This window comes from Gopherus flavomarginatus, chromosome 4 (genome assembly GCF_025201925.1).
Source record: "Gopherus flavomarginatus isolate rGopFla2 chromosome 4, rGopFla2.mat.asm, whole genome shotgun sequence".
Classification (NCBI taxonomy): Eukaryota; Metazoa; Chordata; order Testudines; family Testudinidae; genus Gopherus; species Gopherus flavomarginatus.
The window spans coordinates 65,483,595-65,501,443 of record NC_066620.1 but is presented as its reverse complement, the minus strand read 5'-3'; the positions used below and the strand labels follow the sequence as shown (position 1 = coordinate 65,501,443).

The following is a 17,849-nucleotide window of genomic DNA, read 5'->3' as shown; positions in this document are numbered from 1 at the left end:
AGGGAGGGGCGCTGCCCGGAGCTCAGTGTCCCCCCAGGCCTCGCCGGGCGCGGCTGCTGCTCCCCTTCCGTCCCCTCCGCGGCCGCTGCAGTGGTAGCGCCCGGCTCCAGCTGACCGGCCTGGAATCCCGGTTCCAAGCCCCGGACCCTCCGCTCCCAGCGACCCCCCGCCCCGGCGACGCGGCCCCGCCGGAGACTCGGCCCTGCTATGGGAGACGCCGGCAGCGAGCGCAGCAAGGCGCCCAGCCTGCCGCCCCGGTGCCCCTGCGGATTCTGGGGGTGAGTGCGGCCCGGGAGGGGGCCCGGCGGGCGGGGTGAGGCCCTGGGGAGGAGGCCGGGGTCTAGACTACACCGTGGGGCTGGGCAGGAGCAAAGCCGGGCCTGGTGGCTAAGGCCAGGGACGGTGAGCCAGGTTGGGGCCGGGATTATTGGTCTCCCCTCTGGCCTGTCACGAAGGCTGAGCCACCCCACCCCCCTTACCCCACCCCAGTCTGGATTGCTTCAGGGCAGTGGTGTGTGGCCCCTGCTGTGCGGCGGGGGGGCTTCCCCTGTCAGAGGGGCTCCTCCCCTAGGCATGTGACTGTATTTGCTGCATCACAGAGGGGGTGGCAGGCTCCTGATTTACAAGTACAAGTGGCTTAGTAGGGGTGGCAACAGCAGCTAAATGATCCCAAAGTATCCCGTCTGTATTCTCATTTCGAGATATTGAATAGCTCTCTCTCTAGTGGGGTCCCCATCCGTGTGTGTTTGTGGCTTGTATTAGTTATCACGTTATTAGTATTCAGTCATCCCCATGTGTTACTGCCTCCCCACTCCCCCCACAGCTCTGAGACCTTTGTGTGGCCTCCCCCATGGTCGTTAGAAATTGTAGAGAATTTCCTGAAGGGAGCAGCTTCAATGCCTTTCTCTGCCCATCCCTCCAGATGTTCAGTTTAATTGAAACTAACATACCTTGTTTCTGAGCCCCCAGGTGGAATAATAATGGCATCAGCAAAGTGGCAGGCAGGCAACTTTCTTGAATTCTTTCAAAAATTTCAGCCTTTCATAGTTAGCTAGCATGTAACTTAGGTCCCCTTTCAGTCTGTCAAGTTTTAGGTCTGTAAAGAGCCATATACAGCCATGTATATATGAATAGCAATATAGAAGGTGTCCTGTTATCACTTTATAAAACTTTCCCAGCAGACCTCATGCTAGGGGTGGTCCATGTCATCTGCTGGCTAATCCTGTTTTTTAGAGGGAAACGTCATTCGTCTGTGCTGGAGGAAAAATACATAACTGCCCAATTGATTCTTCTTTCACTCTCCAGGGCCATGCCTGGTAATGATGGTTCCATTATCAGTTTTTAGCAGATATATTGTGACATATGGAATGTGCTGGCTGAGACATGGACAAAAAGTGTCTTTAATATGTGTGGTGAAGATGTAGGTCTCTAAAGTTCTTATTTATAGAGTGTTCAAAGGATATGTAACTGGGTAGACTTGTGAGAGTCCACCTGAGATTTATACCTGTCTGTGACTGTACCTTCTTGGGATTTACATAATACGATTTAAGGTACTCTGGAGGAGCGGAAGGACGCATATTAAGAGTGATTTAGAGCTGTCACTATTCAATAGGCTACCTTTGATTTTATTGGAATGGCAGAATTCTAAATTAAATCCCATTTGTGAGTTATGATACAAGTCTGAACTTTGACAAATATGATGGTTCCATTGGGAGTGAACTTACAAGGCATATTGTAAATATACAGTAAATTATTTTATTTTTGATTTACTCGGCCCCTGTATTTATGCTTCATGCTTTCTATAACATGACTAAAAAAGAGTTGCTTCTATTTCCATTATGATGTTCTGGCTTCTGTGATCAGTGATGATGTTCAAAGGCACTGAAGAAGTTATGACAACTTCAGCTCACAGCTATTTTCATGCTGAACTTTGTATTGAGTTCAGTGTCCTATGTTTGTGACATCAGAGTATCGTAAAATCTGGTGCCTCAAATGGTGAAATGAGGCTATGAAGAAAATGGCCCTTTAAAGATGCTGCCTGTATATTGATGGATATTTCTCCCCATCACATAAACACCCATCAGAATTGGGATTAATTTGCCCCCTTTTGAAGGGATTTAATTCTAGCAGTGATTCCCCCAAGGTAGGGTTGAAATACATTGGCAGTGGAACGGTATGGAAAAGTTCACCTTCTGTATCTGTAGTGTTGCTAAACAGGGTTTTCGTTTCGCGTTCTGTCAATCTGACACCTTTCCAGAACACAAATATACTTTATCAGAGGGAAAAGAAAAGAAAAAGATTGTTTTATCAGAGGCTCAGACTTTTCCTCATTGAGTTATCAGAGGCCGACATTGTTAAGCGTCCTGTAGAGTGGTTGGCTTGTATGCATGTGTAGTTCTGATCCCTAAAGACACATGTGTCCTCATTTTCTTTGTCCTTGTTTACACTAGAAATGGTTTGCTGGTAGAGCTGTACTGCTGTAGCTATGCTGGCAAGTCCTCCTAGTGGAAATGCAGCTTATCACCAGCCTTGGGAGGAATCTTGATCCTTGTATTAGTGGACAGGCAGTAGATACTGTACATCTCACTCTTTTTTCTCTCAGAAATCTCTGGCTGTTCAATGTTCCTTGTTCCTCACTAGTCTAATTATCAAAATTTCTCTCAAGGCAGCCCTTGATCCTGAATCACTGTTGTGGTAGAACAATGTATGCTAAGCCAATGGGCTAGTCTGCACTCCAGGAAGTTGGTCTTGGCTAAATATGAAAAGGTTGTAATTATTTTCATGTGGTGAAACATAGAAGTTCTGTGTAATGTTTAGTACTAGCTGTTGCCTAAAGTGAATGTTCTCTACAGTAATCCACAAACATTTGGCATGGTAAGAAAAATGTGAAAAGGAGCATTACAAATAAAGAAGGGCTTTCATGTAAAAATACTTACAGTTGGTCCTAGCACTAAAATCTGTCTTTAGGTGAACTTTGATATCAGGAGTTAAAAAACCACAGATTTTAAAAAGTGATGTGATGTACAAAAGGGGCAGGGGAGGAGGGAAGATTCCATATTTTGTTGCTGCTTTCTGATATAATATATGGAGATAGTTTTATCTCATAGAACTGGAAGGGATCCCGAAAGGTCATGGAGTCCAGTCCTCTGCCTTCACTAGCAGGATCAAGTACTGATTTTGCCCCAGATCCCTAAGTGGCCCCCTCAAGGATTGAACTCACAACCCTGGGTTTAGCAGGCCAATACTCAAACTGATGCATAAAAGTCTGAAAAGTATTTTTAAAAAACTTTTGCTTGTTTTTATATTAGAAATTTAGGTCCTGTCTAGGCTGGAAGACTCTGTGGTGGTGTACTGGATGTTTACTAGAAAACTAGTAAAATGGTGATGATACAAGAGACTGCGGACTGAACAACTGAGGAGGAAGGGATTTTTTGTCAAACTATATGTAAAACTTTCTTTAAACATCTATTTAAGGTCAATGATTAATTTCAATTATAAATGTTAATCCTTGTTAAAGCTCACAGTAACAATCCCTGAAAGCTCCCAGAGGCCTTCTATAAAGACCAGACTTGACATTGCTTTTCTCTAAGGGAGGAAAAACAAAAAATACATTTCAGTTATTCTTTATGCATAATTTTAAAAAAAAATAAAAGGAACAATCCCTTTATATCCTTTAGGTCAAATGGAGCATTGGGTTAACCTTACATTTTAATTAATCATTTCAGGTATCCAAACAGACAGCCTAAATCTGCAAACCTAGTCTATAATAATCTCTTAGAACTTTGTTTACAAAAGTATTTGTACTTCCAGTATCTTCAAAATACCTTCACTACTCTTTCCTCCCATTATTATAGCATGTCATAAGCTTTGTTGAGTTTCAGGCAGTGTGAGCATTGCAACATGCATTTGAAGTTTCAGTTGTACTGAACTTCTTCCATTCTTTCTATTGCTTTTTGGAATTGCAGACTACAGGTTGCATTGGTTATTTTCTTTTAGAGCTGCAGATTTCAGAAACGTATATCTTATGCCATACATACTCCAATTAAGCCATTTTTCTTGGTACCTAGAGCTGTTTTGCTCAAATTTGGGACCCAGTCCTGTTCTGGATATCATGTGGGCAGATCCCCTTTGACTTTGGAAGGGCTTTCTCTTAGGGCTTGTCTACATCAGAAAGTTGCAGCGCTGGTGAGGGAGTTACAGCGCTGCAACTTAGGAGGTGTACACATCTGCAGGGCACCACCAGCGCTGCAACTCCCTGTTTGCAGCGCTGGCCGTACTCCCGTTTTGTCTCGGGTGTAGAGGATCCAGCGCTGGTGATCCAGCGCTGGTAATCAAGTGTAGACACTTACCAGCGCTTTTCTTGACCTCCGTGGAATAAGCAGGTATCCCAGCATACCTGAGGAAGCCTCTGGTAATCAAGCTGGTCTCCTTCCCCGGTTTGCTCTCGCGTTCCCCGAGCAAGCAGGTCTCCTTCCCTGAGGTTTGCTGGGTGGTTCCGGGAACGCGAGAGCAAACCGCGGCGAAGCTGGTCTCCTTTCCCGGTTTGCTCTCGCGTTCGCCGAACCACCCTGCAAACCGCAGGGAAGGAGACCTGCTTGCTCGGGGGTTCGGGGAACGAGAGAGCAAACCGGGAAAGGAGACCAGCTTCCCCGCGGTTTGCTCTCGCGTTCCCCGAACCTCCCTTGAAGCCGCCCAACAGCGCTGCAGTGTGGCCACATCTAACACCACTTGCAGCGCTGGTTGCTGTAAGTGTGGCCACTCTGCAGCGCTGGCCCTATACAGCTGTACTAATACAGCTGTAACAACCAGCGCTGCAAAATTTTAGATGTAGACATGGCCTTACACAAGCACAGGAATCCATTTGTGCAGAGCTCATTGCAGGACTGGGACCTTTGTGATTAAGCAGTCACATGCAGGGTTAATATTATAAGCTGAAATACCAGTTGGACTTCTAGGAGTTGATTGTGGGGAAGGGAGAAGTCAAAGAAATAACTTGACAACTTTATTTGTGTTCTAGTGAATGTTTTTATTTCCTCTAAAGCACATACCAACACTGAAGGTATTGTATGCAATGCCTTAGAACCAGAAAAGAAGGAAATATGTTAAGAAGCATAAAACAAATAAATTCCATTCTTGAAATGGTGGCTGCCAGCAGGAAGTTGATTGAAAACACAGTATGATTAGTTTCATCCCATCTTATTTCTGGCAACTTAGAAGGGTACAGTACTCTGCCAAAGCTGATGGCAATACTGCTTTGAGAACAGGCCAGCAGGGGTTCTGTAAGATGTTACCACTTATCCTTCCTCTCACTGACACTGCCTGCATCCTATACATGACAACAAATTCAGCCCCAAGCTTTCTACTGTCCTGGGAGAATCCAGAGCTTACTTCTGAATCTGAGTCTTCTCGTTGTTAGTACATTACCATACTGCTGCCACATTAACCTGGCCCTTTTGATGATTGTCTAATATAGTATGAAGCAGTTGATCAGCAAAATATAAATTTCAGTTACATGATTAATTTCTGACTATGGATCACTGAAGCATTCCTTTTTTCTAATCAAATACGTTGTTTCTTTTGTATTAAAAAAAGAAAATCCTCTGATTTTTAACAAAGCTCTCTCTGGCCAGTGTTTAACTTTGAGATTGAAGCTTTTTTTTTTCTCTCTCCAAGGACCCTGGGTGATCATTTTAAATACCTCCTCCTAATTTCAGGAGTCCACACCTGTGTCCATCCTTACCTAACTAAAGGTGTTTGTAAGCTTCATTTTGTTTTAACTGGTACCAGAACACCAAATCCTTGCAACTTAAACCAGGCTTGAATAAACAGACCATAGTAGAAATATACACCTTTCTGTGAAAATGCTTTTCCACTGGGACGAAGGTGGTGCAATGGATTAGTGGTGTCTTTCCTGTCTGGGGCCTCAAGTTCTGGAGCAAGCCATTAGAGAATGAATTGTTTTGTTCTAGCTCTCATCAAAACCACCATACGGCTTGTTACAATTTGTGTTCACTGGAGTCTTCAATGAAGTCTGGACTAGAATGGCGGTGAATGCTATAGGTCGAACTTGAGGTGCATTGGAGTAGCTGCGGGTGGATGGTGGTGCTATGGGTCAGATGTGAGGTATATTGACACAGCTGTGGCAAGGAAGCCTACTTTAGGTCTAGCTCTAACCAAAACTGTTGTTTCCTCACACTTAATGGGGTGAATTGATTTAAATCCGTAGTAAAACATAAAAGCTTAAAAATCACTGCCTTGAATCATTTGGTTTTTTTTACTTAAGTGAAAACTCATTCTCTGATAGGAGAGCCAAAACATGATTTTTAAAGAAAGGAGACAGCTTATTTTATTACAAAGGTTTATGGGGCATCTGTCAGGGGGCGCTTACAAGGCTTAAACTGGGTAATTAACATGGCTTGAGTTAGTGGTTATGATCTGGTTTTGTGTTTGTGTGTATCCGTGTGACATACTTCCATGTAGTATTTCTGGTTTGCTAGATATGAACTCATGAACACTGATCTCTTAGTATTTCCACGAGTGTTTCAAAGCACTTTATAAATAAGGCCTTATAACAGTTGCTGTGAGCTAGATATTCACTTCTGTTCTTTGATTTCCGTCCATTGTCTCAGTAGCAACGATGGGGCTGAATTAAGTCTTTCCACCACTTTCTGTCTTGCACTAGCTTCATGGGTTTGTAGTTAGATATTATATTGAAATGGAGGGAGCCGTGTAAGAGAATGGGTTGATCCACTGGACTACCAGGAAGTAAAGAAAGTAAGGATGATAAAGACACTTTAGAGAAACTAAAATTCTTTGCATCAGGTTTCATCATAAAAGATATTGAAAATGATCAGAGACATGGGAATTTTTCAATATGAGGGAAAAATGAAACAGTTTGGGATTCTTTATCATGTTCTCTCTTTGAACTAGTTATATAAAATAATGAATAATATAGAGCAAGTAAGTCATAATATAGTAAGTAATCTAGAGCAAGTAAGTCAGATGCAAGAGACATCCACTTAAATCAAAAGATAGTACATTTTAAATTGATAAAAGTAGATACTTTTGAATACAGCACACATCCTGTGGAATTCTTGCCACAAGGTATCAGCTTCAAGACTGAAGCTAAACTATTCCACAAGTATGTTTGTTGCTGAAGTTGAACCATTGAAGTGGAAATGGATGGCCTATCACATAGAGCCATATTGTGTTGAAGTAGTAAATCAGCCTTCTCTACAGAAACCTCTTCTTTATGGATATAGGAAATAACTTCTTCATTTGGACTAGTAAGTTCAGAATTAGAGAAGCAAAAATGAGAGTAGACAAGCAAAAATGTTGAATTTGCTGTTCTAAAAAATGAACAAAAAACAGATGGCATATGAAAAATCTGGTTTAAGAAAACCCATTGGTATGCTTGGTGAACTAGAGATCTGTTCATCTCTCCAGTTAAGCCAGAGAGTGAAAAATCCAGTCACCTAAACCATTAATTTCTCCATAATACAAGCTTTCATATAGAAAAAATTGTTGCAAAGATAATCTTCTGAATGTAAACTGACATGGAGCAAGTCATTTTCTCTCTGCTAGTTGGTGAAGCTTGGAGCAGTTTGGGAGCACTGAAGTCATTTGTCCTAGACCACCTACAGTCTTTCTTATTGACTTCTGAATGGTGTGTATCTGGTAGTTTTTTCAGACTGTGGTAAGTTGAAAGTATTATGACTTGAATAATGCTAACATTTGCTCCATAATCAGAAGTACAAAATGTTTCTGTTTTTATACCGTTTTATAAAATAGACTGTACAACTGTATAATATGTATCACTCAAGAACCTGACACTGGTTTTGTGCTGTAGATATGTCATACTTTAAATATTGATTCAACTGACTTAATTGGAGGTGTGTTTCAGTTCATTTCAAATTCTTCTAAAATCTTATAATAAATATAGTCCATGAGACAAAGTGTTGTCAATGTACATCTCAGTTTTAAGTAAGCATAACTTTCATAATTAAAAGGGATATTTAAGTTTATCTTCATGTTGACACCAGACTCTCTCAAATGTTTATATAAACTGTTCTGAACATGGAGCTCAAAGGATTCTAATACTGCATCCATGAAGTAATGAAAAGTGGAGACTTAAAAGCTAATTCTTCCTTAAGTCATGCCATCCTTTTGACAAAGGGAGGAGTTAGCCATAGAACACACAACGTCCGCTAGTGTCATGAAATGAGTCGGTTACATATTTTCATTGAGGAGCTTGGTTTTGATTTGAATATTTTGGTTGACATGGCATTGAAATTTCTCTCAGATTTAAGAATGGCTTTGAAATTAGATTATCTACAGATAAATACAAGTCTATTTTGGCAGCACTTAAGTGCATATATCAGAGATAGATGTACCATGTTTTCATAAGAAAACAGTCCTTTTTTCTGTTTATATTCTGAGCCTGAAGCTGCAGCGTGATTGTCTCCTATCCTCTCAAATTAGCATTTTTTGAAGATGGATTAGTTAACTAAAATAAGTACATTGGCGTACGTATTCTGCAGATGTTTTAGGAGAATGTCTTGCAGTGAATAGAAGTATATAATGTTGATTGTGATCATGTGATGAGATCCTCTTTTGGACCTCAGAAAGAAGCCATGTGTTCAGATAATCTGTGGACAAGTGAACTAGTGTGACTTGTCGCCCCTCTCCCCCTTTTTTAAAAAGAAAATGGCATCCTTCCTACTTATCTTACTCAAATGTCTAAGAGGATATTCTTTTTCCTGTCAGTGCAGTATGGGCAGGGGTTACTGATAAAGAGCCCTCTTATGATTTTTAGAAAAAATTATAAATGGGACTTGTGATTGTGGGGTGACAGTTGGCTTCTCCAGATGCGAAACATTCTAAAAGATCCAGGTCTGAGTATTTCCTGATCTATTATTTATAAAACAAAATGACCTGCAGGGGCCTGAGAGAATATGTGGACAAATATAGGTGGAGCCATTGCCAGTGACAAATGATTCTGAAAATGAAGTCTCTGTATGGATGACTATCACCTTATGATTCCAGGTAGAGGTTTGTTTTAGGTGCCAGAGCTGACAGTGGCATCCAGTAGAATTTGAGTAGTGTCTGTAGACTCATGCAAAAACAGCCAACTACTACTACTTCAGATTTTAAAGAGATACCATCATATTAAAAAAAATCATATGGTCAGATCCTGCATTCATTGAAGTCATTGGGAATCATAGGTACACAAGAAATGTAGGATTGGTCCCATATATTGTAAACAGTCCTTTAGCTGTGTTACAAATTATGCCTTAAATGAAGAGTTTTCAAATGTGTGTAGTAAGGATTACTATCATAATGGAGAGCTTGACTCAGATGCTTCCTCTTCCATTCACAATTGTGTGCACCACCGTTGCTTTTCTCACTGGCAATTGAATAACATCCATGTGACAACTACAGCACCTGTGAACATGGAAGAGTACGTTAGAAACATATTTAATTATTTTTTAGTTCCAGCAAGTATTCTGTGGGCTCTTGATGTTCTGACAGTCCACAGTTTGGGAACCCCACTGCCTTAGGTTGTTAAAACAGAATCATAAGCATCCTGTTCACTTTTCGCTATTTATCCTGCTCATTTCTTGCATTCTCTTAACATGAACACTGGAGATCAATGCAGGCAGTTAGGTTTCAAGTTCTGAGTGCTGCAGTGTTTGGATTGTAAACACTTCAGGGAAATATTTATTTGTTTTAAAAAGACTGTTTTTATTGGCATTTAAATAATTTTGAAAACATTTCTGTTGGACTTGGGTTTTATAAAAGCTTGTTTTTACAAAAAAATGTATTTTGCCCAATTTGAATGGCTTTAAATAAATAAATTAATAAAAAAGGATAAAAAACACTTGTTCTATGCAGACTCTTCTGTAGAGAATAAATTGTAAACATGGTCATGTGTGCATACTGTTTGTTTTAAAGCAGTTTTAAAAAGCAACCAGGCAAACTGATAAAAAGGGCCGGGAGCATTATTTGATGACTTTTTAGTAAGAAACTGATAGAACTCCTGAATTCCATTCCCAGCTTTTAAACAGACGTAATCTGTGACCTTGGATGAGCTTCTTAACATCTGTGCCTTGGTTTTGTCCTTTTAAAATGGGTATGTTTATCTATCATGCCACTAATGTTTATAAAGCATGTTGAGATTCCTGAATGAAAATTGCTGTAGAAGTTCAAAGTATCTTTTTATTAAAAAAAAAGAAAAAAGCAGAACTAGAGTGAGAGCAGTTAGAAAAATACAAAATAGTTCTTTATCATAGAGAATCCAAAGTCCTGTCTCATTTGGCTTAATCACTAAAACAAGATCAGCTTTCACAATATGCACATATTACAGAGATTGGCCTTGTCACCATGACAGCAGTGTTTTGATCTCTAATTATATGCTGTTTGTGGAAAAATGTCTCAGAGTAAGTTACATATGTATTTTTAAAGTATGTAAAGTTGTCTCACTTACAGAGGAGTCCCGCAGTATTTGATATTTTATGGTTATCGTAGCTGTTGATTAGATGCTATTTTGGTGCAAGATGTCATCAATATCATGCAGTCTAGCTTGCTGGAGAATCAATTATATGTTTTGTTTAAAAAAAAATCAATTGCAGGTCATTGAAACACATTTTTAGCTTGAGAAAGGAGCTAAATCTTAGGCCTGATATTGCTGATAACAGCTTGCAGGAACAGGTGTTGATTTTAATGTTAGACACAGTAATGCCTTTTATTTAAAAAATGCGCTGGTGTTACTTTTTAGTGTGCATCAAGAAAGGAAAGAAATAGCAGTGACAAAATTAGTTCACTGGGTTTTTAGGAGAACAGGTTTTTTTTTCTTGTTTTTTTTTCTCTTTTTAACCCAGAAAATCTTAGTACAGATTTGGACCATCCTGGAAAACTTCATCCAGTCTTTACATCTGGGATGCTAAGTAATTTAACAAAGCCAGACAATCTCCCCCCGCCCCCTTATCCCACTCAGTTTCTAAAGATCGATGTGTGTTAACACCCATGTTGATTTATTAATGACTTTTGGTTTTTAATTGGTAGTACTTTAACAATGGTTGGTACCAGAAAATAACTTTCTGATTTTAGTTTGGTACAGCTTTAATAGAGCATTCATCAGTTTTAGATCCATTGGTTTCTTTTTTAGAATTGATCTTGAGTCCATGCTACATTGAAAGAGCAAGTGTCTTTTTGAGCCCTTCCCATAAAAAGTTTGCTCCAGTATCAGTGTTGGATCCCGTGTCAATCTTTGTTGTTCAAAATTTGTATAGGAAAATCTTGTGCTAGAAAAGTTTTGAAACCTATTCAGTCTCTTTCAGAAGACTGAAGAACTGGTCATTGCTTGGGGTTCCTGAAATCTTTCTCAAACATGGAATGAGTAGTTGATTTTGGTATAATTAATGAAGGGCATTTATGATGGATCAAAATATGCTTAGGAGTCTCCCTATATGCTAACTTGTCATTTTTAAATGTTGTGTAGAAAACAATTTATAATTACACTTGCAATCTTCCAGTATTTTTGCTGAATAGTGGGGTTCTGCATTTAATACTTATGTACAAAATAACTGAAATTGCCTTAGAAATAATTCAGTTAATATGATGCAAGTTGACTCCTTTTTAGTTTGCAAGATAGCTTTCCAAGTCTCATAATTCCCTGTGGGAGGAAGATGGAATTTTTTTAATGCTTGTGATTTCTCTTATTTTCCGATAGCACGCTCTTCTGTTTGTTTAGATGGGTGTTAGATGTAGGCAGTGTGCCATTTGATGCTTGCTAAACAGTTCTTTTGTTTCTTTTGCAAGTACTGGTATTTCTATTAGTTGAATAGCAGTATCACTTTTGAACACCAGGCCTATCTCTTTTAATTTTCAACCTGTGTACCACACCCACAAGTGTGAATGTGCTGTAGAAACAGTAGGGTTTTTTGTTCCCTTCTCCATATATCACAAGAGACTGGTGGCTGTAGGCCAGTTAGAATAAGAGTAGTTGAATGTACATGTCACCCAAACATTTAACTTGGGCATGTCTGGGCACAGGAATCTGAGACTGCAGCAAATTAATGCTTGCTTATGCTAATACTGCTCTTTGGCATTGTTCTTTGTTGCCAAAATATCACTTGCTGTTGAAAATCTGAGCAGTAAGGGATCTAGTAATATCGAGTCAGATTTCTCCAACTTATCCTGTTTCCCTTCTTTAGTTTTAGAATATCCCTCACTTGACTGAAGGATCTGGAAGCTCCTATGAAACTTAAAAGGGAGGAATGAGCTTGCGTTAGTGGCTAGACCAGAGGGCTGGGTATATTCTTGGCTCCGACACTGATTTGTAACATGACTGTGGGAAAGTTATTTAACTTCTGCCTCCATTTCTCCATTCTTCCATTTCTACAACTCTGTCATAAATGCAGAGCAGAAGAGCAAGAACTGCCTGCATTACATATCTGCAAGTCTCAGAAGGTTTTACAGCACTCCATGATGAAGAAAGGATCCCATTATTCTGTACTATAGTATCTCATTTTACTATTTGTGTTCTCATGTGAGTAATACAGGCAAGGCTAGAGAGAGCTGCCAGGTAAAGTGTGAGCACTTCCTGTCCTGCCACAATGATTTGCAAGGACAGGTTCGAAGAGTAAAAGGAAGAGACAATTCAGTGTATGTCATTGTACAGTAAACCACTCTGACTTCATTCTTTCAGAATAAATTAAAATATTTAAAATACCATCTTCTATCCTTATAACAATAACTCTAGATTCATGGTTTAGAAACTCGGTTGCCTGATGACGTCATTTGAAAAAGTCAGTTGACTGAAGCTTTACATACCATCCCTAACTGCTTTACATTAACAAAAATCCCTCTTCTGTTCTAGGATATCTTTTATATTTAAACTTCAGTCATTTACAGGTACATCTCTAATTTAAATTATACAGTGCCACCAAAAAACATTGGTATGGAAAGGAAACAACCATAAGTTCAATAATAATAATAATAATAATAATAATAGTCTGCCAAATGGCATTGGGGCTATAGCTGAGCAGTTCTGGTATTAGTACCCTTGCTTACACTGTGGGGTGGAGGTGCAGCATTACGCCTTATGGCATGCATGCACTGTGATGGGGCAAGGCCAGATGGCTACAGTAAAGTACTGAGGAACAGGTATGTTAGCCCCAGGCTAAACAAATCCCTAGTACCATGGTAACCAAATGGCAGTTGCTCTAGGTTAATCAAGGCACCTGGGGCCAATTAAGATAGTTGCATTGATTAGAACACCTGCAGCCAATCAAGGCAGGCTAATCAGGGCACCTGGGTTTAAAAAGGAGCTCACTCCAGTCAGGCAGGGAGGAGCCAGAGGATAGGAACCGCATGTGAGGAGCTGGGAGCAAGAGGCACAAGGAGCTGAGACTGAGAGGGTGTGCTACTGGAGGACTGAGGAATTATCAGACAATCAAGCATTATCAGACACCAGGAGGAAGGTCCTGTGGTGAGGATAAAGAAGGTGTTTGGAGGAGGCCATGGGGAAGTAGCCCAGGGAGTTGTAGCTGTCATGCAGCTGTTACAAGAGGCACTATAGACAGCTGCAATCCACAGGGTCCTGGCCTGGAACCCAGAGTAGAGGCCAGGCCCGGGTTCCCCCAAACCTTGCAACTCCTGATCAGACGCAGTTGGAGTTGACCCAGACTGTGGGTTCCACCAGAGGGGAAGATCACTGAGGTGAGCAAATCCGCCAATAAGCGCAGGACCCGTCAAGGTAAAGGAGGAACTTTGTCACAGCGCATATAAACGGGCAACTGAATTACTGGGATCTTATTGTAGTGAGAGGTCCTGTTGACATCATAAAATCCTCTCTTTGATGGCTCATAATTTTCTCTATTTCCTGTTAGGGACTGAAAATTATTATGCCTCATTTCAAACCCAAACTGTATTTAGACAAACTTATGCAAATATATATAAAAGTTTTTTCCATTCTAAAGTGTTCACTCTCTTGTACTCTAGCAACTTGAATAGTTGCATTTTTGAAAATTCATATTCTATATTTATGGCCTTCAGTGTATACAACCTTTGCAGAGTTTGAAATAACTAACACATTTTTAAAAATGGTCACTAATGTTGGTTGCTTGTTCTTTAGAGCCCAGTTTAACACTGAGGGTCTCATTTCAAAGGTGCTTAGCATGCACAGCTCTCATTGACTTCAGTTGAAGTTGTGAATACTCAGCACTTTTGAAACTCAGATCTGAGATGTCTCAAGTTTAACATTCAAAATCCATGGTCTCTACTGACATTTTATCCTTTTAAATAAGCATGTTCCTCTCTGGAAGTGTGCAGCTAAACAATGTAAAGATGGACCAGTCACGCTTTACCTAACAGGTCTGTCATGGCCCAGATGTTCCCTGCACTCCCCATCAATGCCAGCACTCACTGACGGTTATTTTTTGAATAGGCAATAATTGCATACATGAAGTTCAAGAATACCTTGCCCTGAGGTTTTGCACCTTTTGAGGATGTGCACAATTTGAAATAGAGGACCACAGGCATCCAGTGGCAAGCCACCAGGCCCGACTTGTCCCCTCTGCCTTTGGACAACAAAGGGAACATGGTTTAGGACTCTATTTCCCCCATCCCCTCGATTTCTTACGTAAGTATCTGTTTCAAACATTTACATTTTGGTGCGTGCATGCCCAAAATGTTGAACTGGTTAATTTAGTAATTCCTCCCCTAATGACCTGTTAGCTGGTGGCTCTACTAAAAACTGCATGGGGCTTGGAGGAAGGATGCACTTCTTCCTTTCTCTGGGCGAAACTTTGACTTCAGCTTTGGGTACTTTGCTGGTACAGCAGCAGATTTTCTTTCCGTTAAAGAAAATGGAATGCAAGAAATAAATATTAGATCTCACCTGAGAGTAAAATCTAAGACCATTAGAAATGTTTCCATTACTTTTAAAATGCCAAAAGAAATAGGAGAGACAAGGTAGGTAAGGTAATATATTTATTTATCCGGGTACCAACATAGTTACAACACCACAGCAAATAGAAATAATCTCTGAGCAGTATTGTGGTACTATATAAGAACCCAAAGGGGAAATTGACTAGTCTCTTTTCTGCATCCCTCGACTTGAATAGTGGAAGTAAATAGCATAGTGAAAAGTGACAATATTAATATAATTTCACTTTTAATAATTTGTCCTTTATTCTTATGATCTTGAAATCACCTGAGCTTCTCATCTGAGTAAAGTTAATCACCTGCATAAGGGTTTGTAGCATTGGACCCTATGACTGTGTCTCTGTCCTGGCCTTGATTTCTGTGATTTTTAGTATTGGTCTGTCTCCCCTGGTCAGCCCACTACTGAACAAGGCTCCCCTGTGATTTTCTTGTTCAAGTTTGACTCTATCTGCTAGTGGAGTCTGGATTCTTAAATAGTTTTAATCATTTCTTAAAATTATTTTGACTGTTCTCATTTCTTACGACAAACCAATTCATATTTTTAAAAGGTATATTCATGATGACATATTTAAATTACTCAAAGCATTTTTTGTCTTGGAGAAAAAACTACCCTGAGATAACCTTTATCTCAAGGTGACTTCTCCTGACCGTCTGCCTTTAACGTTTCAACAGCAACACTGCAGAAACAGCAATTGACGAACCTAAATATATGCAGTGTTTGAGTTAATTTTGCTATGGGAAGCTTAACCTTTGAATTTCCTAAGTAGTATAAAGTTCACTTCTCAACCTTAATGTTTCATTAATATTGGTGTTTTTTACTGCATTTGTAATGGTGTCAGGTGGTGGGTCTGACTGCAGTGACAAGGTGCGAATGAAATTTTAAAAAGCCCTCTGCTATTTTGATGCTTTCCTTCCTCACTGCTTGTTTTATATGTGCTCTTGACTTGTGAACATCTAGACCGTGTACACTTCTGTAAACCATATACTGTTTAAACAAAGCATGGATGGGGGCGGGGCGGGGGAAAGAAGAGTGGTGAGAGAAAATGAAGAACTGAGCTTGTTTCCTTGTCTGGTTTTTGGGTCACTTGACTTGGGACCTGACTAAATATACACAGTCAGGTGACCACCTTTTATATTATAGCTATATAACATGTTGAGCTGATTACTTTTGAGTGGGTTTAGTTAGTATTCTGCAATGATGTATATTAAGATTTGCTTTTGAAATAGTGCAGTAATTGGAAACCTAAACTGGACAGAATTAGGCCAGATGAAGGCTTTAGGTATTTGCAGTGGGTGCTTTAAATCTACTGCTGCCTGACAGGCAGACACTGGTGGATTTTATTATAATTTTCAACTTTATTTTTCAGTATTTTCAGCTCATGTAGCTGAAATATCATTAAATTCTTGAAGCTACTGACAATGGAAATTGATTTGGCTACCTTACTGGTATAGAGGTTTCTTTTTAATGCAGTCACCTCAGTTTGCTGATTTGCTAATCAGTTTCTGGCTTTGGTTAGAATACTATTGTAGGCTTTAATTTAGGATACATAACTGTAGTTCAGCTGTAACTAGCTTTTATAACTGAAAATAGTTAGATTTTGCAAGTTATGGAGAACCTTAATTTTTTTATAATTACTGATCAAGGATCATCATTGCAAAAAAGAAATGGCCTGTATACAAGTTGTCATTGTTTAGATTGATCAGGTGTAATTGATGATCATTATAATAATACATCAGAATGTTCGTGTGCAATGATCAATTTTCAGGAAGAAAACAGCCATTTTTGTAAGAAGTTTCTGCCGTTGAGATCTAGTTTTGATGAAATAAGCCATTCTGATAGCATTTCTGCTGATATAGTTGTCATTTAAAAGAACACCCTGTGATCAGTTTTGGTTTTCAATTTTTTAAGCGTAAAACTTAAGACATTTTAATCAGTAAGGCTTCAGTAAATGAATGTGCCATAGATACTTGTATTGCTGATGATTAGCAGTTGTCTCTGTCTCAATCCTACCATGCAAAAATGGAGCACCAGAGGGTTAGGGCAGGGGTGACCAACCTGAGCCTGAGAAGGAGCCAAAATTTACTAATGAACATTGCCAAAGAGCCACAGTAATATGGCAGCAGCCCCCCATCCACTACCCCCCTCCAGCCCCCAGCACCTCCCACCCACTGGCACTCTTGCCAATCAGTCCCCCCCCCCCCCGCCCACCACAATCAGCTGTTTTTCAGTGCACAGGAGGCTCTGGTGGGGAGGAGGGAGGGGAGAGGGCATGGTAGGCCAGGGGGAGGGGGCAGAGGCCTTACGGGAAGGGGCGGAGTGGTGGCAGGACCTGGAACAGAGCAGGGGGTTGAGCAGTGAGCACCCTGCAGCACATTGGAAAGTTAGTATCTGTCGCTCCAGCCTCGGAGTCAGTGCCTATGCAAGGAGCCATATATTAACCTCTGAAGAGCCGCATGTGGCTCCGGAGCCATGGGTTGGCCACTCCTGGGTTAGTCCTTGGGAGAGGGGGATGAAGATTGTACTGGCATTTACTAGCTAAAAAATTAATAATGCTTTCCTTCATCCTGCTGGGCCTTTCTGTCTCTCACATATTTTGTACAATTATTTTGCTTGCTAGCTGGACAGACCACCACACTTAGCTGAAAATGTAGGTATTCATATGTCTCTGACAACATCTTGTTTCCATTAGTGTCATGTGGCACAATTTGTCACACATCAAACTCTGGATCTAAAAACATTCTCATGGTGAAAGTTGTCTTTAGGGCAAGATGTCATAGGCTGAGCTGGCAGCTCCACCTGTAGTTAAAATTGTATTAAGTACATATTGATTCTATCTGTGTTAAATGCAAACAATTTGAAAAAATGTAAACCCCCCCCCATAACACGACTAAACCATCTC

At 40.2% G+C, this 17,849-nt stretch overlaps 1 protein-coding gene across 1 annotated transcript in view; it reads left to right on the top strand.

Annotated features, from left to right (window-relative positions):
* Positions 1 to 103: 103 nt before the first annotated feature.
* Positions 104 to 17,849, top strand: part of ZFAND3 (zinc finger AN1-type containing 3) — a 266,127-nt gene continuing 248,381 nt past the window's right edge. The window contains exon 1 of the mRNA XM_050948639.1: positions 104 to 278. Coding sequence (XP_050804596.1) covers positions 208 to 278 — 71 coding nt within the window. The 5' untranslated portion in view covers positions 104 to 207. The remainder of the gene's footprint in view (positions 279 to 17,849) is intronic.